The 26,306-nt window shown below is 57.9% G+C and overlaps 2 protein-coding genes across 2 annotated transcripts in view; one reads left to right on the top strand and one right to left on the bottom strand.

The window, feature by feature from the left end:
* The window catches only part of NFIC (nuclear factor I C), a 140,216-nt gene extending 124,301 nt beyond the window's left edge, over window positions 1–15,915 (top strand). The window contains exon 11 of the mRNA XM_067557435.1: window positions 725–15,915. Coding sequence (XP_067413536.1) covers window positions 725–742 — 18 coding nt within the window. The 3' untranslated portion in view covers window positions 743–15,915. The remainder of the gene's footprint in view (window positions 1–724) is intronic.
* A 3,135-nt stretch (window positions 15,916–19,050) lies between these two features.
* Window positions 19,051–25,631, bottom strand: SMIM24 (small integral membrane protein 24). Its single transcript, XM_067554238.1, has 4 exons — window positions 25,440–25,631; window positions 24,947–25,082; window positions 21,465–21,503; window positions 19,051–19,715 (listed from the first exon to the last, which is right to left on the bottom strand). Exons 1-4 carry the CDS (start codon window positions 25,498–25,500, stop codon window positions 19,604–19,606), a joined length of 348 nt encoding a protein of 115 aa, XP_067410339.1. The 5' UTR covers window positions 25,501–25,631; the 3' UTR covers window positions 19,051–19,603.
* Window positions 25,632–26,306: the final 675 nt, after the last annotated feature.

The following is a 26,306-nucleotide window of genomic DNA, read 5'->3' as shown; positions in this document are numbered from 1 at the left end:
AAAAACCCTTGGGAGAAAAACTCTCTTTGTTAAAAGATTAAACACTCCAGCCCCTTGTGGGCTGAGAAAGCTCCCATCTCTCATCTCCGAGACAGCCCCAGCCTCCTGCTGCTCCCCGAGGAGTCTGTCTTAGGTTCTTATCTGGCTCCCACCACTGCAGCACCTGGGCACCTGGCAGTCCTTAGCCTCCTAGCGCCCTGGGAGGCAGGGCAGTGCTGTCCTCTCAATGCACAGATGGGGCACTGACGCACAGGGACGGGGGAAGCCCTGGCCCCATTGGAATCAAGGGCAAAACTCCTCTTCATTTCAATGGAGCCAGGTTTCGCTACCCAGAGATCGAGTCGGTGGTTGAGGAGGGACCTGAATGAACATCTCCAGATGGGGAGACCGAGGCATAGAGAGCATAGGAACAGCTCCATGTTGCCTCAGTGCCAGCCAATGCCCTCCGCACTGAACCAGCTCGGAGAGGGCGGGCTAGGGGCACCAGCAGCCCTGCCGTGCTGGCGAGCTGCGAGGTGGCAGGCACGGGTAACCAAGCACCGCTAACACCTGCGACACAACACCGCTGACGGCCAGCATGGGCGTCGGGCCCCTTTGCTTCTAATAAAACGGAAGCTGAGGATCACGAGCTCCCACCGGCCTTTGCTGGGGGTGTGGGGAGGGGCTCGCAAGCAAACCGGTAACGTTGGCATTTGTCTTTTCTTTCCCTTCCTTCCCTGCGCAGTCCTGGTACCTGGGATAATCACAACTGCCCGTCCCGTCGCCTCCCTTCTCCTCTGCTTTGGGCATCCCGAGAGGAAAAAAAGGTAATTCAGCACCAGGCCCAGCCTTTTGGTGAAGATGGAGAGAGCGAATTCACGATGATGATGACGACGACGACAAAAAACAAAACAACCCCACACACAAGACGTTACAAGGAAGGAAGGAAAGAAAGAAGGAAAAGGTTCAAACTTTTTTAAAAAGTAAAAACAAACAAACAAAAACCCTACAGACAAAACAGCAATCCACGCACGCGACGACGCAGAGTCCCATTTGCCAGAAACACTATTTGCTCTGTCGGCTGACCTCTTGGGAAGAGAACGGACACAGCTCGTTACACAGGTCTCTTCCAGCAGCAGCAGCAGCAGCAGCGCCGCCGGAGTCTCGCCGGCAGCTCTCCAAAGGGTTGTATATGCAAAATTGTGTCTTTCTGATTTACTCTTTCGTTCTCGCCTCTTGTGAGTAGAAAAGAACAAATTTCCCAGGCTCCCCCACCCCACCCCGGCCCACCCTCCCTCAGCAAACGTTTTACTTTCTAGGAGGGGGTTGGGGCTGGGTGAGGGGACGAAAAGCCAAGGCGTTGGGTTGTTTCTGAACCCAGAGGCGCTGGGTGGGGCGGGCGAGCTGTCGTTAGTATTGTTGCTCCCCGTCCCACCGCAGCCACCTGCTGTCCCGGAGTTCGGACGGCGTGTTCGCCTTTTCTTTGTTTTTTCTTAAATACTCTATGCCATTAAATGCTCTTCTTTAGGGTGGGGAACGGAGCCCTCCCGGCACCGCTTCGTGGTGCATTAGAGGAGCGGCATTGTGGGGAAGTGGGAGTGGCGGGGATACCTGGGTCGTGGCCCCTTTAATCTTTCCCTTTCTCAGATTGCCTTTGTTCACTACAGGCTGCAGAAGGGGAAGGGGGTAACTTGACTACTGGTGTCCCTTGGCCGTAGCCCTAGGCCGTGCAGCTGGCAGTGCGATCTCTGTATGCAGACCCCCCGTTTCCATCCGAGGGAATCAGCAGCCCAGCCGGGGAGCAGGGCGCCGGCTTGGAGCAGTGTCTTTTCCACAGCGTGGAGACTTGGCATGAGCCAACCCAGCAGGGAGGAGACGGGCGTGGATGGCATGAGACTGACCGACAGGCCCGCTCCCGCTGCAGTGGGCAGGGAATGTACGAACGGCAGCTGCTGTTCAGACTGGCACGAAAGGGCGCTGGGGAAGAGCCCTCGAGCTCTGTTTGGCAATCGAGGGGGCGGAAATGTCTTAATTACAGATCGGCTGAAACACCTGAATCCAAAACGCCAAATCTCTCTCCTGGGCGCGGTTCTGTTCTGCCGTTACCCAGCTGCCCTCCCTGCGGCCGAGCCCGGCCCGCCAGAGCTCCAAAGGCTGTGAAAGACACGAAGCTCGAGGCCGGCTTCCTGCTCCCGGCTCGGTGCGGCATGACTCCGCTGATGTCCGTGGGGGGGCGCTGTTCCGCCCTGATGGGGGCATCCTGCCCGTCGGAGTCATCCCGGCGCGTGGCTTTGCTGACGTAGCATGCCGCGCCGACAACCTCTCCATGCTGGAGCCTGTGCCTCGTAGCTCCTGGCGAAGGTGGGTTGTTGCGTCTGCTTTTGCGGCTCCTGTTTTAAACCGCCGCGTTTCTCCTGGTGCGGGGGGCGAGGCGGGGCTGGACGGCGTGCTGCCAGGGCAGGGCCTGCTGTTGGGTTTGAAATGGGATCCGTGAGGACCGCGTCTTCTTCTCGCGTGGCTCTGGGAAGTCAGGATGGGACAGGCGGGCCAAGGGGAGGGAAGGTCGGAGCGAGATTTCCCCGCGCCCCTGTGTACAAAGAGCTATGCACACCTGTGGACAGGTACCATGTAGACTAGTGGCGAGATGGTTGCTATTGTATTGCACATTTTGTAGGAAATGCACTTTTAAGAGGGAATGATAAAAAAAAAAAAAAAGAAAAAAGAGCAGCAGGAGGTGATGGGAGCCCCTGGCACTGGCTTGCTGGGTGGTTTTGGGTTTTCTTTTAAAGAGAGACAATTTGCTTCCTGATCGGATGCACTGCAGAAGGGATGCCCCGTTTGTGGGGATGAAATAGGCCTTGGATCCATGGCTTGGGTAAGCAAGGTGCCCTAAATTCAAAAGGGGGGGGGCAGTGACACCACCAGGCCCCACCCAGCTCAGAACCCCTTCCCCCCTTTTCCTTCTCCCTGGTCGGTCCCTCCTCAGCCCCAGCCATCTGGAGGACACGGCCCCATCAGCAAACCCAGCTTGGAAGTAGAGCGCAGCTCCTGACTGGGTCAAGTGCCTGAATTTTATACTGCAGCCCCCTGCGTGTCGGCAAGCTCTGAGCGTGGCAAGGACCCGGCTGCATTTCAGCTTTCCTCTGTCTCCCCCTCCGTTGCGAACGTAGCTCCTTCCGTTGCCGTCTGCAGGGCTGGCAGAGCCGTGCGGGTCCCAGGATATTAGCAAGACAAGGGAGGTGAGGGAATATCTTCTACTGGACCGGCTTGCGTTGGTGAGAGACAAACTTTCGAGTCACAGAGAGATCTTCGGCAGGTCCGCGTGCAGAGAAGCAAGACGGCAAACTGCATCGCCATTCGCCTGGGTTCCTGCCTGGTCTGGGCGGGAGAGCGCCACACCCGCTCTGGAGTTACTTCGGGAATCAACCGCTTCACTGGGAAGCTAAATTCACCAACACGAGCCGGAAAGCTGGGCTGGGCTCGAAGTGGGAGAAACCAGTACGGACTGGGTGTGATGGGACTCCACCCACCGATCCCGGGTACTGAGTCACAAGCCATACGTCATCAGGACAGACTCCCACAGGCCAATCAGCGAGCCTGGGCATTGCCAGGCAATTGTTGGAGGGCTGCCTCTTACAAAGGAACCCTTTTTCACGGGTGCCACAGACTCCGCAACAGCAGACAACCCGGGGCAGGTGGCTGTGCTGTTTGGCGGTTGAAAGCATGACTAAGGGATGGGAGAATTCTGCTCCCTGGGACAGCCTGCCTGCCTGCCTGCCGGGGCACTGGTGCCCAGGGTCGAAGACAGCGGCACATTATCGCCACCTCTGTTCGTTCAGTTCCCGGCAGAGGGACGTGCGAATCCCCCCCACCAGCACTGCCCTCCGTCCCCTGCCCATTTCATGCCCGCCCAGGCAGCCCCTCGGAGCTGGGCCCGGGCTCCTAGGAGAGCCGTCGAAATGTCAAACAGCTGAAGACGCTTCCTCACCAGGTCCTGTCCGTCCCACCGAGAGACACCAGGTGGCTGGAGACGCCTGGGTTGACAGGAGCTTTCCCTCCCTCTTCCTGGGCCCGCTGCTGGCTGGGATCGTTGCTGCTGCAGGGTGGAGGAAGGTGGCTAGGCAGCTGCCCTGCTCCCCTAGAGAAGATGTCAAGGATGGACCCCGGCATCCGCTGATGGGGTGATCCAGGGCAGGGGCGTGGCCGAGGCCAGAACCTCCTCAATTGCATGGGTACAAACCCGGCGTCACCCTCTCCAGCAGGGCGACCGCACTCACAGGCTGGCCCTGGCAATCTCCTGGGGCCGGGGTTGGAGGGGAGGCGGGCCCTGACCCCTGCCCTGGCCGTCTAAGCGTGGAGCAGAGCAGGCGGGACGGAGATGCAGCCAGATGTGGAACTGGGGTGGGGCCTGGCAGGAGGAGACCCAGCTGCGTCCCTCCCCAGTCAGCACTGCCGGTTAGTGCCTTAGATCAGCGGCGAGAGCGCGTGGCTCCTGCCTGACTCCAGCACGGCTGGGCCCTTTGGCGCCCCTGCCTGCTGTCCCCTCCGCTTTATGCAGGCTGCTGGCTGGCTGTGGGGGAGAAACCCCCCGCTTCCATCCAGCCCATAGATACGCCGGGGGGGAGGGAGGGGAGTTAGCGGCAGGACAGCTGTGTCGGGTGAGGGAGGATCCCAAGGGCCACACAGCAAAGTGGCGGGAATCCAAGCAAGAGGAAGAGCCACCCAACCGCCAGCACCTGTTGACCTAGCCCAGCGCCCGGCGGCACCCCTGGAGCCCAGCGCCACTCTTCCCCAGCCGCAGGGCAGGTGGGAGTCCTGGACTTCATCAGACAAGGGGAGTGAGGTGCCCAACTCCCAGAGAGCAGGCCTCACCTGCCCCTATGCCTTTGGCCATCCCCCGGGACACCTGGGATCTCCCTGCCACCAGCCTGGGACCCTGTCTAGAGCTGTCCTCACACCGATGGCCTCCTCCTGGGCACAGCGAGAGCGGCAGTTTGCCCCCCTGTGCCTTTCTGCTAGCCAGCCCTGGCCCCAGGCTCTGCTCCCTCCAGCGAGGGGCCCAGCGCTGGACGGAGCTGGTGGCCCTGCGTTCTCGGACTCCAGACGGCGAGGCAGCAGCGAGAACCAGCCAGAAAGGAGGACGAGGATGATGGAGGAGCGGTGACTGCAGAGGAAGGCTGTGAATGGGCCGCTGGGCACCAAGGAGCAAGGGAACTGGCGCGCTCTTTCCTGCAGGGAAACACCTGGCGCCTGTAAACCATTCAGGCACAAGACTGAGCCCACTCCAGAGAGGCAGGAAAATCCACCTGGGGCCTAGAGTCCTGACCGCTGGGACCACCAGGCCAGGCTCCCCTCCTGTGCCCACTCTGCCCCGAGTTAATTACGGGAGGCAAAGGATCCAGCCCAGGAGGCTGCTCCCTGGGTCCTTCCCAGGTGTACACAGACAGATCCTGCTCCGCTGCTCCCGCCGGGACCGACCAGACAAGATTCCAGGCCGTGGCAGGTGCCGATCCCATGACAATCATTTCTAAATCCTCGTGCCCGCCTCCCTCTATCTATCTACAGTCCCCAGGAGCATCTTGGCATTGGTTCCAGTGAAAATTGGAGGCGCTTTCCTTTGAATCAAACTCTTTGCCCCGCCCCCCCCATGGCTTTGTACAGTTTTGGGGGGTGCTCTCCCACTGTCTCTTCCCCCTCATTGTGCCCTCCACCCGCTTCCCTTTCTCCCTCTTTTCTGGCATGCCGGCACAGAGATTCCTGTTTCTCCTCTCCAGCAGGAGGCCAGGGCCTTGTGAGTGGCTTTCAATGGGATAGCAGGTCACACACAGAAAGGAAGAGGGACGCGCCCTTGCTCCTGACCCTGTTACACGCCCTGCTTCCCCAGAGCTCGTGGCGAATTAGCCTGCCACAGTCCTGGGGTGATTCACAAAGCTCCCAGGACTTGCCCCACGGCCCGACGGACCAACCAAAGCCAAAGCAGAGCTGGATCAGGGCCTGAGTGGATCCCAGCACCTGCATTTTTCAGGGGAGAGCTCTGGATTAGGCACTCCGTTCTCAGCATTGGGGTTTTGGGGCTAGACGGGCTGGTTCCAAGGGGCTGTTTTCATAGTCAGGTCCATGGGGAGGGCCAAACCTTGCATACCAGGTCCATCTCCAAGGTGGGATCTTATATGGCCGGGGGGAGGAGAGACCCCATTTCTGGTGCCCTCTTGCAAAAGGGGCTGACACAGGAAGTCCAAAAAACAAAAAAGCAATTGATGGAGAGGGGGAAAAAAAATAAAAATACAAAAAAATAGAAATAAACTGCATGGTGCTTTAACAGGAACTCATGTGACCTAGCTCAACCAATCAGCTACTGGCTGATTATGTGCATGGCAGACTGTATAACTGGCTCTACCGTCCCCCCCCTTAAAACATTATGTATAAAAGGAAAAACAAGTTAAAAAATCCATGTTTCCTAATTTGCACGAAATTTTATACCACATGATGTGCCTTGCCTTCGAAGACTAAGTATTAACGTCAATGATATCACTGCACAGGAATAGCTGCATGCACTGGTTCTTGTAGTAAAATTACGGGGGGGGGGTGGGACCTATCGCCATTCGTCAAACCCTTCCGAGTTCAGTTGGGGGCTGTTGGTTTGTTGATTTTCTTTTTTCAGTGTGTCTCGGTTCCGCCGTCGTAAGGGAGGCTCTGCGCCGCTCAGCACTGCTGGGGTGTCGTTGCAGAGGGCTGGATTCTAGGCTGAGCTACGCTGGCAGAAATCCAGGGCACCCCCGCCCCTTCTGATCTTGCTTAGCCCTAAGTTTTGGCCCTTGTAACGCCGTTGGCTTTCCAGGGAGTTACTCCAGTTTCACACCAGCATAACTGAGAGGACAATCTGCCTCCAGACTGTACGTCATCAGGCGTTATATTCAGACATCTCCATACTGGCTGAAAGGATACAGAAATAAATAACGGGGGGACCTTACTGGGTTTCAGAAAGGGAAGCAACCGAAATTCACAAGGGGAGTTTGAAACAAACAGTGCCCCGGGCCTGGAGTTGTTTGGCTGATTGAGACAGATCCGAGAGGGAAGCCTAGCCGAGGGGTGAAGAATAAGCTCCTTGTCTCACCTGCTCCCATCAGGAAGATTGTCTTTGCAACCAGCCCAGGGTATATCTGTATTTTGCCCTTCTCTCTCCCAGCTTGTCCAGGCCAGACTAGGAAGTAGCTCTCCACGTGTTAGCCATGCGCATGGTTTCTTTTCTCTTGCACTGGACACCGAGTTGCCAGGCTGTCCCTTTTCTCTCCATTTATTAACAGCTTCCCCCTTCCTCATCTACGTCTTCCAGCTGTTAATACAAACTGCATCCTGTATGAAAAAAATATGCAATACCTGTTTTGTCTGTATTGATAGATCTTCTAGCTAAGATTCTCAGTGACCGATCAAACACCGGCGGGGCAGCTTGGGGACGGGTGGGAGGGTTAGTCTGGATTTTCTGGCGTGGGGCAGGGATTTTGTGTGGTTTTCCTTTTTCTTTTTTTGAACTGACCAAAGTTAGTGAGCCCAGCCGTAGTCAGGCGGCACGGCAGGATCTCCCTCCCTCCATAGCAAGTTTTCTGGGGGGAGACGTACGTTCTGTTGTGGTGGTAGGATTTGTCACAGTTATTAGCAACGTGTTTCCTTTGAGAAGGGCAGAAGTTTCTGAAGGGGCAGGGGGCTGGAATCCTATCCTGTGAAGCCAGGGCCAGGCCCACACACTTTCCAGTTTGGCCCCCTGTCCTCAGAATCAAGGGCAGCTGGGGATCGTCTCTATCTTTCTGGTGATTTTATTTTTAAATCAAATTGATTTACCTCTTGGGGAGGGGAAATCCATTGGCTTCCTGCTGTGCTGAGCCTCCTTCTGTGCGCCCAGAGAGATCGGCAGCCGAGCTGGGCTCCCTGGCTCACGGGATGCTGGGTCACTGGTGCGATCAAGTCAGTCCCTTGAGCTGTTTCCTAGGGAAGGGCATGGCCTGGCTCTCAGGAGACCCCGGCCCACGTAGGTCACAGTCTGATGGGAGCGGAGGGGGGTTCTGAAGGGGATGGCGGGTCTGTGATGACCTGGGCTGGCAGGAGGGCGGTGTGTTTCCAGGGGGCTTGACGGCGCGGTTGAAGCAGGCAGCAGTGAGGAAGCAAGGGGTGAGGGCATCCAGATGGGAGACAAAGCATGTGTCAGCGCTGAGTGTGCTGTTCCCCTCCAGCTCTCTACAGATGAACCCAAGGGCTGTTGCTCCTCCAGACTTTGCTGGGGCTGTGTCCGTGGCTGGCCAGGCCACCGGGCATCCTGCATGCAGGCCATTGGGAGCATCTCTCTCCCCCACCACGTGTCTCTGTGATGGCTTCTTCTGTAGAGCCATCTGCTTGCCTCTCTCAACTCACTGAGCCCAGATCAAAGACACCCACCCCAGACAGGCAAGATTCCCTCCCCGGGTACTGCCACCCGTACATCCCCCGCGTCTTAATGTAGATCCATAAATCCTCTGTCAGAGAATCCCCCAGGGCCTGCTCAGGGCCCAGCCACGTGGGGGCTGAGGCAACAAAGGGGCGGTTGAGAGATCTGAGCGTCACACGTCCTCCAGCCCGGTCTCCCCTCGGCCCTTGCGCTTGCTGTGAGCACAGATAGCCGTGAGCCAGGTGCCCTCTGCAGGCGTGGGCATTGCAGTGCCTCAGCTCCGTTTGCAGGGCAGGAAGAATTAAAGTAACTTTTTTTCTGTACAATTATATAGAAAAAAAACCCTACAAAAATGGTGCCACAGATCGCAGTGAGGACATCCACCTCAGTTTAATTTGCTGGTTGTTCTTCTTTCATTACCGGTTCCTTTCCCCAGGAGATTGCTTATTCCTTGGCTTTCCACAAGCGCCCTGGGACCAAGTCAGTCACCCCTGATGTGGGGGAGGCTCAGATCCAACATCTTAGTCAGTCCCTGCCCTCATCCCCCACATACACAGCTTTGCCAGCCCCAACCGGTCAAGAATCAGGAGGCCTCCTGGAAATCATAGAATCATAGAAGATGAGGGTTGGAAGGGACCTCGGGAAGTATCTAGTCCCACCCCTGCTCAAAACAGGGCCAACCCCAACTTTGTCAAGCCGAGCTTTAAAAACCTCTAAGGAGGGAGATTCCACCACCTCCCTAGGTAACCCAATCCAGTGCTTCACCACCCTCCTAGGGAAAAAGCTTTTTCCTAATATCCAACCTAGATCTCCCCCACTGCAACTTGAGACCGTTGCTCCTTGTTCTGTCATCTGCCACCACTGAGAACAGCCTAGCTCCATCCTCTCTGGAACCCCCTTTCAGGTAGTTAAAGGCTGCTATCAAATCTCCCCTCACTCTTCTCTTCTGCAGTCTAAACAAGCCTAGTTCCCTCAGCCTCTCCTCATAAGTCTTGTGCTCCAGTCCCCCAACCATTTTTGCTGTCCTCCGCTGGACTCTCTCCAACTTGTCCACATCCTTTTTGTAGTGGGGGGCCCAAAACTAGACACAATACTCCAAATGTGGCCTCACCAATGCCGAATAGAGGGGAATAATCACTTCCCTTGATCTGCTGGCAATGCTCCTACTAATGCAGCCCAATATGCTATTAGCCTTCTTGGCAACCAGGGCACACTGCTGACTCATATCCAGCTTCTTATCCACTGTAACCCCCAGGTGCTTTTCTGCAGAACTGCTGCCTAGCTCATTGGTCCCCAGTCTGTAGCTGTGCATGAGATTCTTCCGTCCTAGGTGCAGGACTCTGCACTTGTCCTTGTTGAACCTCATCAGATTTCTTTTGGCCCAATCCTCCAATTTGTCTAGATCACTCTGTATCCTATCCCTACCTTGCAGGGTATCTACCACTCCCCCTAGCTTGGTGTCATCTGCAAACTTGCTGAGGGTGCAATCTACCCCATTCTCCAGATCATTAATGAAGATGTTGAACAAAACCGGCCCCAGCACCGACCCCTGGGGCAATCTGCTTGTGACTGGCTGCCAGCTAGACATGGAGCCATTGATCACTACTCGTTGAGCCCAATGCTCCAGCCAGCTGTCTATCCACCTTATAGTCCATTCATTCAACCCATACTTCTTTAACTTGCTGGCAAGATTGGCTTAAAAATCATGAGATTTAATGATTATGAAGCGGGTCCTTTTTCTTTGCCTCCTGGTGCTTGATCCGTAAGAGGATGTATAGCTTCTCTCCCAGCCAGGAAGGCAAAAACCTTCCTTTTATTTTAAAGAAAAGCTGAGATTCTCTCCTAACCCTCCGCCTCCGGGAGCTGGGGGTTTGAAAGAAAACAAGGCTGGCCAGTGCTGGCAAAGCTGTGAAATGCTGGGAGTGGCTCCTAAAGTCCCCGCTGGACTTGTCAGCTCTGGGCAGATTTTTGCTGCTAACACAGAGCCCCGGGGTCTCGCTGGCCACTCAGGTGGCTCCAGCTGTGTTACGCCTGATTTACACCAGTGCACGTGAGCTTAGGGATGGGCCGTGCCCTACACCAGGAGGGGGCAAATGGACTAGCTGCTTTGAAAACACCCTGGGCTAAGGTCTTGCACTAGGCCTACGGTCCACTGAGATGCCACATCAGCCCTTAAATGAGACATAAGCAATGGGGGACTTGAGTCATCTCGTGCTGGCCCTCTGCAGAGGGGTTAATTTCATCCCAGTAGAGCAACCCCTCGGCGGCACTGGATGTAGCATTGCGGCAGGCAGTTAGCACCCTCCATCATTCGTTCCCGATGCGTTTGCCACTGCAAAATAGTCGCCCCTTCCAAGCCAGGGACGCCTTGGAAAGACGGAGAGATTCTCACGCAGCACTGGCCAGCTCACCGACACTGGCAATTCCACACACACACACACTCACACTCCATGAACAATCAGCCAGAGCCAACGTATGTGGAAGCCAAACAGTGCTTTGTTGGATGAAGAAATGTTTTTGTGTCAAAAGTGATAGATGATGGTTTTGCGGTGGGTAGGACTGGGAGAGCGAGCGGGACTGAGCAATGCTAGAATTGTAGAAAACTCTTCATGGGTTTGGTTTCCTCCCTCACGTCTTTTTTTGTTGTTGTTACGTTCTCCGTGCCGTGGGACGAACAGGGAGGGATTTGAAGCAAGGGACGCATGCATGGGAAGTCCTTGAAGGATCCTTTTTATGCAATGTGCAGTATTGTTTTCCGCAAGGACAATGCAATGCGGGTAGTTTATTTTAAAAGAAAAAAAAATCCACAAAAAAAAAAAAAAAAAGCAGATAAAAATGTGTTAAAAAACAATTCAGTTTAAAAGAAACAAACAAACAAAAAAAAACCCACAAAAAAAGTCTCCCACAACCTAACCGACAAATGAAAGCGTTTGCAAGTCACACACCCGCTGTGACCGACCCCGTGGGCGCCGGGGCAGGCTGGGCTGGGAAGTAACCTCGACCACAAACTCCTGACACAGCGACTGGCTTTGTGTTCTTACCAAGGGAAAGAAGGGGTAGAGGCAGGGGGCACTGGATGCTTTCTTGGTGGATGGGGCACAGATGATGAGAATGCGCCTCCTGACGAGGTGAATCTCAGCCCAAGCGTCTGCACTGGACGTTAACCCCTAATCACGCCCAATCACTCACGCAGGCGCAAGGCCCATGGAGCTGAGCTGGCGTTTGGCCTACGGCTGAGCCGTGCACACATTCGCGCCGAGAAACCCGCATGCACACCCTAGGCTAGACCTGTGGCGGGAGGGGCAAAGCTCCGCTGACGTTTTCCGTCCCACCCAAAATCCTCCACCTGTCTGCCGGACTCCACTTTTCCATTCAGAGCCTTCTGGTTCAGGCATCTCTGCACATGACAGCGAGGTCTCTGGGCCACGTCATTGGCTACCCATCCAATCCCCATCATTGTCTAGAGAAAGCACTTAATTTTTGTTGGTTTGGTTCAAAGACGGCAACAAAAATCCCCCACGAAGACATGCACCTTAACAAACGCCCCGACCAATCCAGACGGGCGCTAAGCAAGGATTGGCTGGTTGATTGGGTTCTTTCTCATTGGCCATTGCTGAGATGATGTCCACCAATGAAAGGAAAGCACACACCGCCCCCTCCTCAACCCCTGGGAAAATTTGCACTGTTCCACTTACCACGCTTTTCTTTGCCATTTCTTAGTTACCCCAGCCCCAGGGGCTGTGGGAGGGCCCCAGCCGGTACAAGGCACCGGCCTGCGCGGGGGAGAAGGGGATGGACTAGGCACAGCCTAAGAGGTCTTTCAGGTCTCAAACGTGTGATCAGACAGCCTGAGACCGGGCACAAGAGTTCAGACCCAGATCCCCATTTACCGACGGCCAGGGCTGGCTGGAGCCAGCATTTTGGTTCGGCCCAGGAGCGAAGGAAGAGCCAGGGAGGGAGTTGGCTTCCGGAGTCTCAGGGCTGTTTGCAGTGGCTCCTGGCTAGAGAGCAACAAGGCCTCCTGCTGTCCCTGCAGTGCTCCGACAGCAGCATAACGCCATTGACCCCAGTGGATTTACCCTGCGAGGGCAGAATTCGGTCCACTGGCCTCCCTTCCCGAGCGGCTGGGTAACCAGTTCCCTAGTCTGAGCCCTCCCCTGAAGGGAATATGCAAATTCCATCAGTATCTCCATCTCCATTGTCTGTTGTGTCCTTCGGAGGGGGGGGGGGGGTGTAGTTTGGTTTGATTTGGGGTTTGTTGTTTTTTTTGTCTGTGACTTTTTAACTCAAAGCAAGGCAGCAGGAAAGAGCTGGGGAGCAGAGGTCACTGACGGCAGTCCATACTTCACCTGGGACCTTGGGTTTGGTTGTTTTGTTTTTTCCTTTCTCAGCTGTATTCCTACAATCTCATAGGCCAGCTGTTGAAATAGACAGGTAGACGATCACAATGAAATATCTTGGGAAGGCTAGGCTCTGGCGGGCAGGGAAGGGGGAGAGAGAAAGAATTCGCCACTGCTGGGTTGGGAGAAGGTTATACTGCCAGGCACGGGCAGGGTAGGCCAGGCCGGCAGGGGAGGGAGGCCGCGAGCGGTGGCTGTAGAGAAATACACCGTGTTCCTCGAGACAAACTCCTGGAACTTTTAGCTCTTCAAGAATCTCTAGACAATCAGGTTGGGGAGCGGCCCGTGTCGCCTTTGCTTACATGGAGGGCAGACGGGGTAGCGGCGTGAACCCCAGACCGGCCAGCTCCAGGGGTTCTGACCAGCCCCGACTTCCACAGAGAGACAATCCCATAACGCACCCTAAGACGGGGAGAGGGGGGAACCCGTCTTCCCTCCAGCCTCTGAACCGTACGCTCAGCCCTCCTCACCCGCTGTCGCCCTCCACGCACAGCCCGGCGCAGCACGGCGCTGGCTGAGTTCGTTCATGCACTACACTTTCTCTAGAGGGGTCTGGATTTTTTTCTTCATTGTTGTTGTTGTCAACTTCTTTAAAAAAAAAAAAAAAACCGACAGAAAAAGTTCTCGTGACCTATACATAGAAAAAAATTGTACATCTATATATAACCTATATATATGGTGCTATGGGGGCTGAATCTCAGAGTCTTGGGGACCTGGGCACAATGGCAAATGTCGCTCTCACTACCCACCTTCAGCCTCTCTTGAGAAGATGAAACCACAGCTGTTCTGGTTTTAACTGCATTTGTTTCGCCTAGGGAAGGAGGCTGGGGGCAGTGCACAGGACCTGTGCATGCAAACCTGGGAGCAGACAATCCTTCGCCCCAGCCCCGTGGCCCCCCAAGCAGTCAAGGTACTTTAAGCCACAAAATAGGGTCTCTTTTTTGTTGTTGTTGTTGTAATATCATGTTGAAACTGCTGCTTTTTGCCCCCTCAACTTGCACCTAGATCTTGGGGTTTGGGGCTGGGCTGCCATTTCTTTCCAAATTTAGCTGAAATACTGGAGGCTGAAGGGGAGGGGGTTGGGCAAGATCCTCAGCTGATTTAAGGCCCCGATCCTATTGCAGAGGAACTTGGGCACCCCCGTCCAATGAAACTTTACAGCACGTGCTGGAGCCCATCTGTATTCTGCACAGTGTGCCGGCGAGATGGAAACACTGCGCTGAATAAAGGTGGCTGCTGGATCGGAGCCGGGGGGCTGGAGGGGGTCTCACTGAAGTGAGTGGGATCTCCCACGTGCTTTGTGTTAAGCACGTGCCTAAATCTTTGCAAGAGCCGGTGTTCAATCCCTGGCGCTCCATTAAGACCATGATAGAGCTATGCTGATTTATCCTACTGAGGCATCTAGCCCCTATTCTCCCCCCCGCCTTCATACCCCCTAAGGTGGCAGGGTAGCAGTAGAACTTATTACATTAAAGGCCCCTGCATTGGGCAAATCCAGACCTTTCTATATTAGCCAGACTGGAATTCCTGTCGCGAATATCCAAGTTATCACAGGATCCTCCCCCCATGGGTCAGCCCCTGACGCCATCGCAGCTGGGGTTCGCTTGGGGTTGGCCCGATTCCTTTTGGAAATCCCCTGAGGTTCTGCACACTCCAGCGTCCTGCTCGTTCCGATTGCTAACGACGCCGATCCTTTTACACACACAACAACAAAAAACAAACAAACAAACAAAAAAAAAAAGAAGCCGCCGGCAGGAATCTGAAATACATCAATACCAAAAATTCTGACGAAGTAGTGCCTCTTACTTTACTGCTGGCTGGACTTTCTTTTTTTTTCCCCCCCAGGTTCGCCCCGCCCTGCCCAGGATTTTGGGGTGCGGGCGGGCAGCTGGGGTGCGGATTTTGCTTACAAGACCATCTCGTATGTTTCCTCTATCCAAGGGAATGCCCAGCTTCTTCCTTTAGCCATACTGTCAGGGTGGAGAAAGAGGGTGGGGTCAATATTTTAGCCACACCCACCCAGCTTTAGCAGAGGGGGGGCAGAGACTTTTTTTCAGGAAGCCTCGAGAACTTTTCTGGATAAGGCTCCAGAAAGAAATCTAGGGCTTCCTTATGGGGGAAAATTGGGGGTGGGGAGGGCAGGGGCCAGGGTCCTTTACATAAAGGTGGACCTGGCATTCTGGAGTCTGAACCAGAGTCTGCCAAAGTCAGTGGGCGGCGGCGAGTTTTCCGTTGGCACAGCTGGGCCTTGGTGCAGGCCCACGAAGCCTGGCTTGCCCCTTCTGGGAGCGGGCGTTTGACTCCTGCCCCGGGTCGCCAGGCTCAAAAATGCCGCCTTTTAAGCCGATCCTGCCCCTGCCGCGGGCAAGCGATGGGACATCGCTCTCCTGACAGCATGGCCCCAGCCTTCCCGCGCAGGGCAGCGTTTCCCGGCCGCCTTTCCGGCGCGCCCTTCTCCGTTGTGCTTCCTCCGTGCTGAGGACGATGAGGCTGGCGCCGGGGAGAAGAGATTTCTCAGAGCTAGCTGGGACCGAGCGGAAAGTTCTTGCTTTTCGGGTTTGTTTGTTTTTTTTTAACTTCGTTTGGAAGATATTTTGTTTCCTTCCTTTTCATTTATATTTTACAGCCATTACAGTCATAGTTATTCTGTTTCTCGCTTCTTGCTTGCTGCGCCACATTACACAACACACACACACGTGGCACCAGGGAAGGCCGAGCCGCGGGGCATATATCGCATGGGCGGCTTCTTAGACAGTGCCTGGTTGGCAAAAGCTCTCTGATCAAAACCACCCTCTCCTCCGTCGGCCCTCCCGGCCCTCCCACCTGCATGTGGAGCCCCCCCCCCGTCCCAGCCCCCTTCCCCCCCATGGCTGAATAGCTCCTTTGGTCGCTTCTCTGGTGCCTCCCAATATTGGATTATAACGTTGTGTGCAGCTGTTATTGTTTAGCAGACGCTCCTGCCTACGTACACGTTACTGAACGCGACTATGGGTTTTTCCCCCCCTATGCAAAAACAAAAACGGAAAAAAAAAAGTTTAAAAAAAAAAAAAAAAAAGAAAAGAAAAAAAAAAAAGAAGAAAAAAAATGTATAAAAATTAAACAAGCTATTCTTCAACTCTACCGCCGCGTCTGGGTCTCATTCCGGCCGCCGGGGGCGCCGGGCCCGCCAGCCCAGCGATGTGGATCGGTGTCATCAGTCTTGGGTAGCAGCTGGGGAAACTGAGGCACAGAACGGGTCGGTGGTTTTAGCCAGGGACACACAGCGGAGCTGGGAAGTGAAGCTAGGGGTCCTGTGCATAATCCCACTGGGCAACAGCACTTCACAGGCTGGCCTGGCAGCGAGAGGTGACCAACAGCCGCAATCTGCCTCAGTTTCCCCATCTGTAGGGTGGGCCCAGGGAGATGGTCCCGTTCCTGACCTGGCCTTATAGTATCCTCAGGTCTGTATGTTTTTGCCTCTGCTCAAATAATCATGCCTGTTTGCAGTTGGAGAAACTGAGGCACGGAGGTCCAGCTTTGGGAATGCACGGCTGTGGGTGTCCCATTGACTCCAGTGGGGCTTTAAGCCAGTGCTTTGATGCTTTCCAGGGCCGCAGGGGACGTGACCTGACATGAGTCAGCAGCACATCTAGGAACCCAGGCGTCCTACCTTCCACTCTCACTGTGCCAGAACCGTGTGATCCAGGCAGGCCCAGACACAGTGGGTTGCTCCCCAGGGCTGGATTTGGGGTGCCCATGCCCCCGGCGGGCAGGTGCCTGGGGCAGCCCGACAAGGTGTGCATGCAGCAGCGAGTTATTAACCGCAATTTGCAGCGCTGCGGCCCGGGGGGACCGAGCCCCTCGCTCCTTCTGCCTGGCCAGGCCAGGTTCGGCACGAGTGGCTCAGCGGGGATTACTGGTGCTGGCAGGAGATAACCCACCACCCAGACACGTGCTCTCCCAGTGGCCCACTTTGGCAGCAGGCTGGCACTGCCCGGCCCAGGGGCTCTGCAAGCACTGCCGGGACCAGGCCAATGGGGCTGGGGGTGATGGTGTCACTGGACCCCCTGCCTCTCCCTGGGCTGTGTCCTGGCCTGACCCCAGCTGATGCCTGCAGCCAGCGAGCGCCTGACTCTGCTCCGATCCAGCCGGTGACAGCCCCCCTGGATCCTGTGCTGGGGGGGGGGGAGAAGGGGCCTGTGTTAAATGTTTGTACTGGGCCTGAAAAAGTATGCTTGGGCCTGGTGTGGGGAAAGGGCAATGTCTGACTCGGGACGCAGAGTCACGCGCTGCTTTCGGCAGAACAGCCAGCAGGGCGAGAAGAAAGGTGAGGCGGAGCCGGGGACTGCGGCTTTTCTCCACGTTCTCAGGCTCCAGCGAGGCTGGTCAGGCACGGACACCGGTAAGCTGGGCTGCCAGGTCAGCCCCGGCCCAGCTCCGCCGTCAGGGCTAGCCTGGTCCCTCCTTGTCACTGGGGCGGCCCCAGCTGGGCCGGCGCATCTCGCCGTGCGGGGCTGTGCCGCGGCTGAGCGAGCGAGCGAGAACGGAGAGCAGGAATTGGGGGGGGGGGGAGCAGACAGGGCCCCAGAGGGACAAGAGGGCAGGGCAGGATCGCATGTGTATCAGGCAGGGGGGCCTCCCTGGTGAAGCAATGACGGTCCAGGCCCTCTCCCCCCCCCTCCCGCCCCCCCGAGACTCAGCGTGTGGGTGACACCGTGTGACCCTCATAAAATGGTGTTTTTAAAAAAAAATCGGCTGCTACAAAACCTAAGCGCCAGCGATGCCCTTTCCTGGGCCCTTTGCCGCACCGTGGGGCAGAGCCTGGCAGGGTCATGGGGGGGGCGTTGGGACCTCATGGCCGCGGCTCCGAGTCCTGCCTGTGCTGGGACAGCATGTGGGGCCTCCCCCCCACCCATCACTGGCATCTCCTCCTGGCATTGCTGTTAGTGAGATCTGGTGTGTGCCAGGCTGTGCCTGCCTGGAACCCCCCCCCCCTCGCCCCAGCCCTGGCCAGCCCCTGCCACCTCGCCTCGAACCCCGGGCCTGGCTGCGGGGCTGGATTTCAGTCCTGGGGCTCGGGGACGCTGGTTCCAGCAGAGCCGTACACGTCCTCTCTCATCACAGCTCGTCCTGGCCTGGGCCCAGAGGGCTCCCCCCACCCCACGCTGCCCCCCATGGATCAACCTCTGGGGGTGGGGAAGGCAGGGAGCCCAACAGGGGCAGCGGGGTGGGGGTGAGGTGAGTCACAGGTTTACCAGCAGCCTAAATCAGTGCCGCACCTGTTCTCCCAGCCTGCGGTCCAGCACTCCCGGGTGCATCTCCCCTCTGCCCCCGCGTCAGTGCTGCACTGGAAGAGCAGACAGGCCTGCGCTCAAGGGCCGGGGCGGAACGCTGTACCTGTGGATCCTGGCCCCACATTGGACAGGGCCCTTCGCTGACTCCAGCCCCTCGGCGTGCCCTGCACAGGCTCTGTCTGGCAGAGCCAGTGGATGGGGCTGGGTGCTGCCCGGAGGGGCTGGGGGCAGGAAGGGGCTCTGTCTGGCGGGGGGGTCAATGCTCCTGGTGTGCAGTTTCCCGGCTCGCAGAGTCTCTGCCAGTGGCCCCAGGAGGGTGCCCAGCGCTGCGTCAGGCAAAGCCCAGCAGCTGCAGCCTCCCACGCAGCTCCCAGCGCCTGGGCAGAGCCCGACCAGGCGTGGCAGGACCTGCTGGGCCAGCACTCGAGGCCCTGGGTGCTCCAATACTGGAGGGAGCGAAAGCCTGGCAGGAGGGGAGGGATTTGCCCCCTGCCCCCCAGCTCCAAGTCCAGACTGGGGACACCTAAGGTCTGTCCTGTATTTTTCAAACACAGCGTTGGCAACCCAGCTGCTTGCCCAGCCCGGAGTGGGGGCAGGGAGGGGGCATGGCTAGGACGGGCAGGGTCAGCGCAGCCTCTGCCCGGGGTTCCCTAGGTGGCTGCCAGCAGTGGGCAAAGCTCGGCCTGTTCCCAGCCCCTTTCGGCAGCACAGAGCCGGGCCTCAGCTCTTCATTCAACCCCCTGGAGCTGCACCGGCTGGGGTGACAGACGTCCCGATGTTAGGGGCTTTGTCTTATAGCCACAACTAGCCCCCGCCCCGCACAAGACAAAAAGCGCCCGCATTTTTCACACGTGCGAGCTGGCCAGCCGTGGCCTGGCGGGGTCAGGCTCTCTGCAGACTCAGGCAGACATCAGTGTGCTGGTTACACTTGCCGCATCCTGCCCTTCACACCCACACGGGCCAAACCCATTTATTAGTGTTATTGGTTCGTTAATACACGCGCCGGGCCTGGAGCCCCGTTGGGCCAGTGTCGGGGTGGGAGGGGGAATTCTGCCGCCTCAGCACACAGGGGGCCCTGCTAACCGCGCTTCTCCCGCTCGCCTCTTCAGCCGGGACTGACTCGCCGCGTCCCCTGCGGGCTGGGATGGCACGGTCTTGCTGGCAGGTGGCACCAATCAGGGTCTCTCCCTTCCATCCCCGCAGCCCCAGGCGCTTCTATCAGCGCCAGGCCCACGCGGCCCCGAAGCCCAGGAGTGTCTGGAGCTGGCTGGGGCGAGCCGGGCTGGGCTCCAGGATCAAGCTGCTATCCGGTGTGAGGGCGGCCTGCATGGCTCGGGGAAGGCTGCTGGGCGGCTCAGGCCTGCCAGTGAACGGTGCAGCCGGGCACTTCTGGGGCCTGGAAGTAACTCGGTGGAGCTGGGCAGAGACGCCGGGAAGAAGCGAATTGATTTGGGTGCAGGGCAGTCCAGCGGGGGCCGATGGCCGCGGCAGCAGCAGTTCCACGGTCTCCCCACCCCGCGAGGCTCAACGGCGCCTCACAGGGAGGTGGTTTTATTTGGCTGGGTCTCCTTCATCACCTCCGCCTTCTCCTTCGCCTCCTCCTTGTCCTCGTCCAGCGTCAGGTTGTCGTAGGTGTTTGCGACACTTCTGCGGAGGAGAGAGAGACAGCGAGGAAATGCGGCGTCCAGGGCTGGGCTCGCTGGGTGGCGCTAGCGGGCGGCTCCCTCGGACGACCGGGGAACACGTGTTAATTAACTGGCTCCAAGCTGAGTATAGTCGCTCTATAGGCGTAACAGGCGCTGGCTGGCTCCCCTGGCGCCCCGGCCCAGCTCGCGTGGGTTCAAAGCACAGCGTGCCTTGTCTACATTGGCACTTTAACACGGGTGAGTTAAAATCACCCTTGTGCACACGGCCTTTGGCTGGGAGTTGGTCAGGGCCGGACAGGGTCTGGCTGCGCAGCGCCCTGCTGAACGGGGCCCTGCGTGCCGTGGGGCCAGCGAGGTGCAGCCGGAAGGGGAGCCGTTAATAACTGCGCAGGTGTAAACGGGAGTGGGGCCAGCACCGCAGCACCGGGAGCAGGTGGATTCAGCCCCACGGCCCTGGCTGAGGATGCTGCCTGTCTGCTCCCCTCCTAGCGAGCCAGGGGCCACCTGGGGCTGCACTGTGGCCACAGCCACCTGGGCTCTGAGGGCAGCCGTGGAGCAGGAACCCAGAACCTCCTGCTCCATAAGGCTCAGCCCCTGAGCAGCAGGAGGCGCCTCACTAGCTATTAGCTGTATAGGGCATATGACACACAGCTGAGCAGCCCCGATTCCCTCCAGCTGCCGAGTCAGGCTGTGCTGGGATCCACCCCACGGGAGAAGGCGTCTGCTTTTCACTGTTCCCACCGAGAATCGGGGATGGGCCACGCTGCGATAGGTCCTGGGCACCCCACAATCTCCAACATACTGACCCTCCCGACACCCTGTGGGGCAGGGCAGGGCCATTTTCCCCACTGGCCAGAGGGGAACTGAGGCCCAGCGAGCCCGAGAGCTCGTCGACATGTAAAATGACAGCAGCACGGCTGTGTCGGTCCAGCCAGCCAAGCGCTTGTGTGGCCGCGTTGGGGGTCGGGCGAGAGCTCTGCCGCTGACATCATAAAACCACCTCAGGCCGCAGCGGTACCACGCCCGCCGACATAACGCCGGCCACACAAGCGCTTGTGCCGGCACAACTTCTGTCCCTCGGGTTTCCACACCGCTGAGCGACAAAAGTTTTGCCGGCACGCGCGCTCGTGTGGCCAAGACCTGAGTGTCTGGCCCGAGGGCGCCTGCACAGAGCTGGGAATTAAAATCTTAACAACGCCCGAAGGCAGGTCGCCTGACTGCCAGGCCGGCACCTGCTCCCCCAAACCAGCCTTCCCCTCAACCCCAGATGCACCTCTCCGGGCTGCGACGCGGGAGGGGGGACCCATGGCAGGGTGGGGCCTTCCCTGGAGCAGGCAGGGCATGGCTGGCATGGCAGGGCTGTACCCATGTGAGCCAGGCACTAGGACCTCTGTCACCTTAATACAAAGTCCAACGACCATGGGCCCTGCCTCTCCGCCCCCTCCATCTCCAAGCACGGCACCAAGGAGGCGCAGGATCGCCATCCGTCCGTGCAGGGAGGGCCAGGGACTTGCCCGAGGCCGCAGAGCAGAGCTGGAAATGCTGACCACGCAGGATGCTCGCTTGGCCACCAGCCCTCGCTACCTTCTCCCCTCACTGGCTGAAATGAGCCCCCGGGGAGGGGGGTGGCAAAGCCCTGCCCTGCCGCCGGGGGGTCGCGGCAGCCAACGGAGATGGAGGGTCACAGAACCCAGAGAAGCCCCAAAACATCGCGGCGTGAGGGCCGCAGCCAGAGAGGCAGAAGCTCTACCTGGAGGTGGCAAGTTCTCCCAGAGGCTCCTCCTCGTCCCTGTGAAAAGAGCAAGAGGGGCAGGGAGTCAGTGGGCGCCGTGCACCGGAGGAGCCCCAGCCCGTGTCTGCAGGAGCCTTCCCCCCCCCCCACTTGGGCGGGTGCCGCTGTCCCAGTGCTGCAGGGCCCGTGGCCAGCTCTGGGGCTGCCGGCCACACGAAACACACGTAGGGATGCCAAGTCCAGCGCGCCCAAGTGCAGCTGGTGAAACCCTTTTTGCCGGATCGATTTTCCATGAGAAAAGTTCCGTTTTGCCGAAGGTTTTTGGTTTCCCGTCGGGAAAGCGGCCGTGCCGGTGCCTGGCCGCCCGCTGGACGGTTTCACTCTCTGCCCACGAAACGGACAAACGCTTCCCCAGGGGGCCAGGACCCCAGCTGCTCGGCCTTCGCTCAGAGCTCTCCGCCTCTCCCGCTCCAGAGCTGGGTCACGTTTTGTTCTTCTAAAAATACAAACGTTTTTCCCAGGAAGGTATTTCCGTTTCCCAGGACGCCCTGCTCAGGAGTGAGGAGATGGCAGCGCTCCGGCTGGTCGGGCCCGGCCACCTTAATTCAGCCCCTTTGCTAATGGCACAGAGAGTCAAGGCCAGGAGCCGGGTCTCTGTCCAGTGCCTTACACACACAAAAAGAGCCATTCTCTTTCACGTCCCTGCCTCCTTCTCTGTCTGTCCTGGGCACTGAACGAGGCAGGAGTCCTGTAGGGCATACAGTACGTCGGGAAAGGCTGTGTTATCATTAGAGCTGGCTGGGTATTTTTCAACAAAATGGGGGAAGGGAGGTTAGAAATGGCCGAGTCGTCAAAACCAAAACTTTTCACCCAGATGTGTCAGTTTGGACAAAACGTTCATTGGGCAAGTGTCTTGGGTCCCACATGCAATGTCTAGTCAGAGAGCAGCTGGCACCTAGCGGGTGGGGGGCTGATCTGTGATGGACGAGACCAGGGTCAAGTCCCTGCTCCACATCAGGCAGAACAGGGCTGTACAGCTGGGATTCTCGCATCCCAGGCACGTGCCCTGAGCAGTGGATTCGTCTGGGCGGGGCCGCTCGCTTGTGCAGTTTTTTGGGCGAAAATTTTTGGGAAAGTCTTGTTTGATGTGGAACGAAAACAACTTTCGGCACCTTGCTGTTTTTTGCCAGCTGAAATTCTTGTCCATGCCCAGCCGTACTCCGGGTGTGAACGCTCAAGAGGGACGAATTAAAACAAAAGCAGGAACTGCATCATGCTGCGTGATCATCTCAACCGCCCGCCGGAGAGCCACGCACAGGGCTGGCACCCAGGCCCTTTAGATCTACAGCACAGCCCTCTGCTACTTAAACTGAAGGGATGGGGGGAAGCCAGGGGAGATAGCAGGTTGCTATTCTGCATCTGGACCACTTGAGGGCTTCTGCTCATGGTTTACACAATTATTTGGGAGACAGACGAGGAACGCTGGCCAGCTGGAACTGAGGGTGCTGCTCCTGGCTCTCCAAAGGAACATCATCTAGACCAGGGCTTCTCAGCCCACCAGTCGGGACCCAAAACTGAGTCACCAGAAGGTTTCAAAGGACAGCGTGGCAGCTCCTGTCCTGCCCTGCAGCCTGATGAGCTGGGTCACCACTCCGCTCACACCCATCTAGTAAAGTCAGGGGGCGGGGCCAAAACTGGAGGGCGGGGCAAACCTGAATAGCACTGCTACCCCGGAGGTTGCAACACCCAGAGCAAAGACACAAGCCCAGGCAGCCCCACAGCACAGGAGCTGCAAGCGCTTCCACTGTGGGGTGAGTGCCGGGCAGGACCCAACTCCCTTGGGGGGCAGGACCCTGCCGAAACCACCCCAGGGCCTTCCCCTCCCCCAGACTATTTACTGGATCACAACAGGCCATAAACATTTACAAATGGGTCCTTAATCCAAAACAGCTGAGAACCATTGGCCTGGCGTGTACAGACGCCACAGCCAAGCACTTTGATTTAACACGTTCGCTCAGAAAGGCCGGTCGCTGTGGGGCTGACTCTCTTAGAGATGGGCCTGTTCCCACCTCTGCCTCATGTTACCTCTCAACAAAACAGAGGCAGGGCCTGGTACTCGCCTGCATCCTGAGGATGGGCTGGGTAGCCTGGCTGACTAGTAGAGCTGTGACGGGCACAGAATTATTAACGTGAGTCTGGGGGACAAACGGGACCAGAATTCACCGTGTCCTGCTGGCTCCCAGCCCAGCACGCCTTCCCCATAGACCAACGCTGCTGCTGCTGCTTGTCCAGAGCTCAGGCTCTGTGAACCTGGAGCCCATTCAGTGCAGCTGGAATGATCAGAGACTTTAGCAGCAAGCGTCCCACGAGCATTTCCAAGCATATGCAAATGGCAGTTTTCACACGTTTATAACCCTGCCAAATCCAGATGAGTTTTCATGGACACAGCAAAAGGTGCCTCCTGAACCGAGTCTCGTACCCCTGCCAAATGTTTACATTTTTGCTCCAGGGCAGCGGGGGGCGCTAGAGCTCTTCACAGTAACGGCTGGGAAGGACCCTGGCAAAACTACCTCATTTCCCCAGCCTTGTTCTGGGATAGGCTGGACTGTATTCAGACCCAGCTGGAAAATGTCAGCCCAAATGGTTAAATGTTGGCAAAGTTAGGAGCCGCTGAAAACAGGGGCTGCTAATGAAAAAGATTAGACCACCTTAGCGGCAGGTGGCCCTGCCCATGTCGCCTATGACAGCCTGACACAGCAGGAGTGTGGTACTTTATATGTGCCCCGTGCACCCTGACGCAAGCAGGACTAGCAGAAAGCAGAGCTCAGGTGTGTCCCGATAAGTAGAACGAGCGACAAACTGCTGATTCCATATCAACGCTGGAGACACCAGAGGAGAGGATGACTTTCCCCAGGTGACGGGCTCTGTCCCCAGGATTGCACAGAGCTGCTGTATTGTGCCCTTTGACAGCACCTTTTGTTCAAGGATCTCAAAAGTGCGTCACAAATATGGTTAGCGATCGCATATGCCTTCGGGTGCTCCGTGGACATTGACTAGAGCACCCATTCACCCAGCCCCCCAACAGCCACTGGGGGGCAAGAAGCTCTATTATGCCCTTCACACAGAGAAGGAAACTGAGGCACAGAGCGGGAAAGGCATTTGCCCACGGCACACAGCAAGTTAAGTAATTTGCCCAAGGCACGTCACTAGCACAGCTGGGAATGGAACCGAGGGACCCTGACTGCCAAGCCGCCCTGCTTCAACCACTAGATCCCACTCCCCTCCCAGAGCTGGCGGGAGAACCCAGGAGTCCTGACTCCCAGCCCCACCCCCACAACAGACTTTGTGGTCTCAGACCAGCTCCGTCGGTGGCGGAGAGCAGGTGAGGGAGGGGGCCAGAGGTGCACGGGGAGAGGAGTGTCAGCGGAGGGCAGGATTAGGCCGAGGGGAGGGTACGCCCCGTCAGGCAGCCCCAGCTGGGGGGCAGAGCGAGAGCCCACCTGCGCTTCTTGTAGCACCACACTCTGTTGATGATCATCAGCACGAAGACGATGAAGAGGAAGACCACGACGGCCGTCAGCCCCACCAGCCAGGGCTGCAACATCTGGGAGCCCGACGTGGTGCCCTGCACGGCGCCTGCCAAGCCCAAGGAAAGGGTTTGTTCCGGAGACGGCCTGATCCCGCAAGGCGCCGGGACCCTTCCACCCACACAGCGCTGGGGAAACTGGCGCCCGAGGAGGCTCCAGGGGCTGCTTCAGCCTCCAGCTCCGCCCAGGGGCCTCGGACCTGGGCCATCTCCAGCACGCCGGCAGCACGGGCAGGGCCGGACCCTCAGGCCCCCCGGCTCCCCAAAGCTGCCCCCAGAGCTCAGAGACGAGGCCAGGGAGCCCGTGCACGGGGCCCGCAGAGGCAGGGACGGGCGTTGTTTAGACCCCATGCTCTCCCACCCCCCAACCATGGTCTCACACAGGGCGGGGGTGCCGTCCCTACCACCTTGGGCCTGCGAGGAGGCGATGAAGATCAGTGAGAGCAGCACGGCGCGGAGACGAGACATGATGCCTGGCTCGCTGGGCGGCTGCCTGTCGTCCCGGGCGCTGGGGGCTCTCCCGGCCCAGGGGCGGCCCAGGGAGTGTGCGGCCGAACCTGAACTCAAAGGCTAGCGTCTCTCCCGATAAGCAGCGCCTGGCGCGTCCAACGACTCTTCTGATTGCTCAGGGACGCCAGCCAGTCGGTTTATTGTGCTCAAAAGGGCAAATGCCAACTCTTGTTTTAAAGGCACCGTGGCAACCGGATTCCTTTAACCCTTTGCAGCCGGCGGGAGGCAGCTGAGGGAGGGGGGGGGGGATCCCAGATTCCCGGCCGAGGCCTTGCGGAGAGAGCTGGGCGAGATTTCCCGGACGAATAGTTTCGGGACGGAAGGAGGCCAGTTCAGCCAGCCTGAAACAAGGGGCGAATTTGACACGATCCGTTCCCGTCGGGGACCAGTTTGTCCAGGCCAACAGACTGGGCAGGGCTCGTCCTTCTAGCCCCGTGGGGACGGCACTTGCCTGGGATGCTGGAGATTCCCGTCTGAATCCCCACTAGGGCTTGAATTGAGAGTGCCCCCCACGTCCCCCCCCCCGCACCTCCCGCCCGCCAGCAGAGCCCAAACTCCCCTGTGGAAGCTGTTCCACTCAGTGCAGCTGGTGAACAAGGTGTGCACCCGGGGGGAGCAGCCGTGGATTCAAATCCACCCGGCTACAGGAGTGCGCGGACACACGCGCTTTGCTGGCCCGAAACAGACTTTTCCCATTTGCTGACGCATTCTGAACCTCTTCAGACCTGAACCGAATATTTGCTCTGATTTTTGGTTTGCTGTCA

Source organism: Emydura macquarii, unplaced genomic scaffold (genome assembly GCF_026122565.2).
Source record: "Emydura macquarii macquarii isolate MOO-44397 ecotype Brisbane River unplaced genomic scaffold, CSIRO-AGI_Emac_v2 contig_306, whole genome shotgun sequence".
In the NCBI taxonomy this organism is placed as follows: domain Eukaryota; kingdom Metazoa; phylum Chordata; order Testudines; family Chelidae; genus Emydura; species Emydura macquarii.
This window is presented reverse-complemented; position numbering and strand designations above follow the sequence as displayed.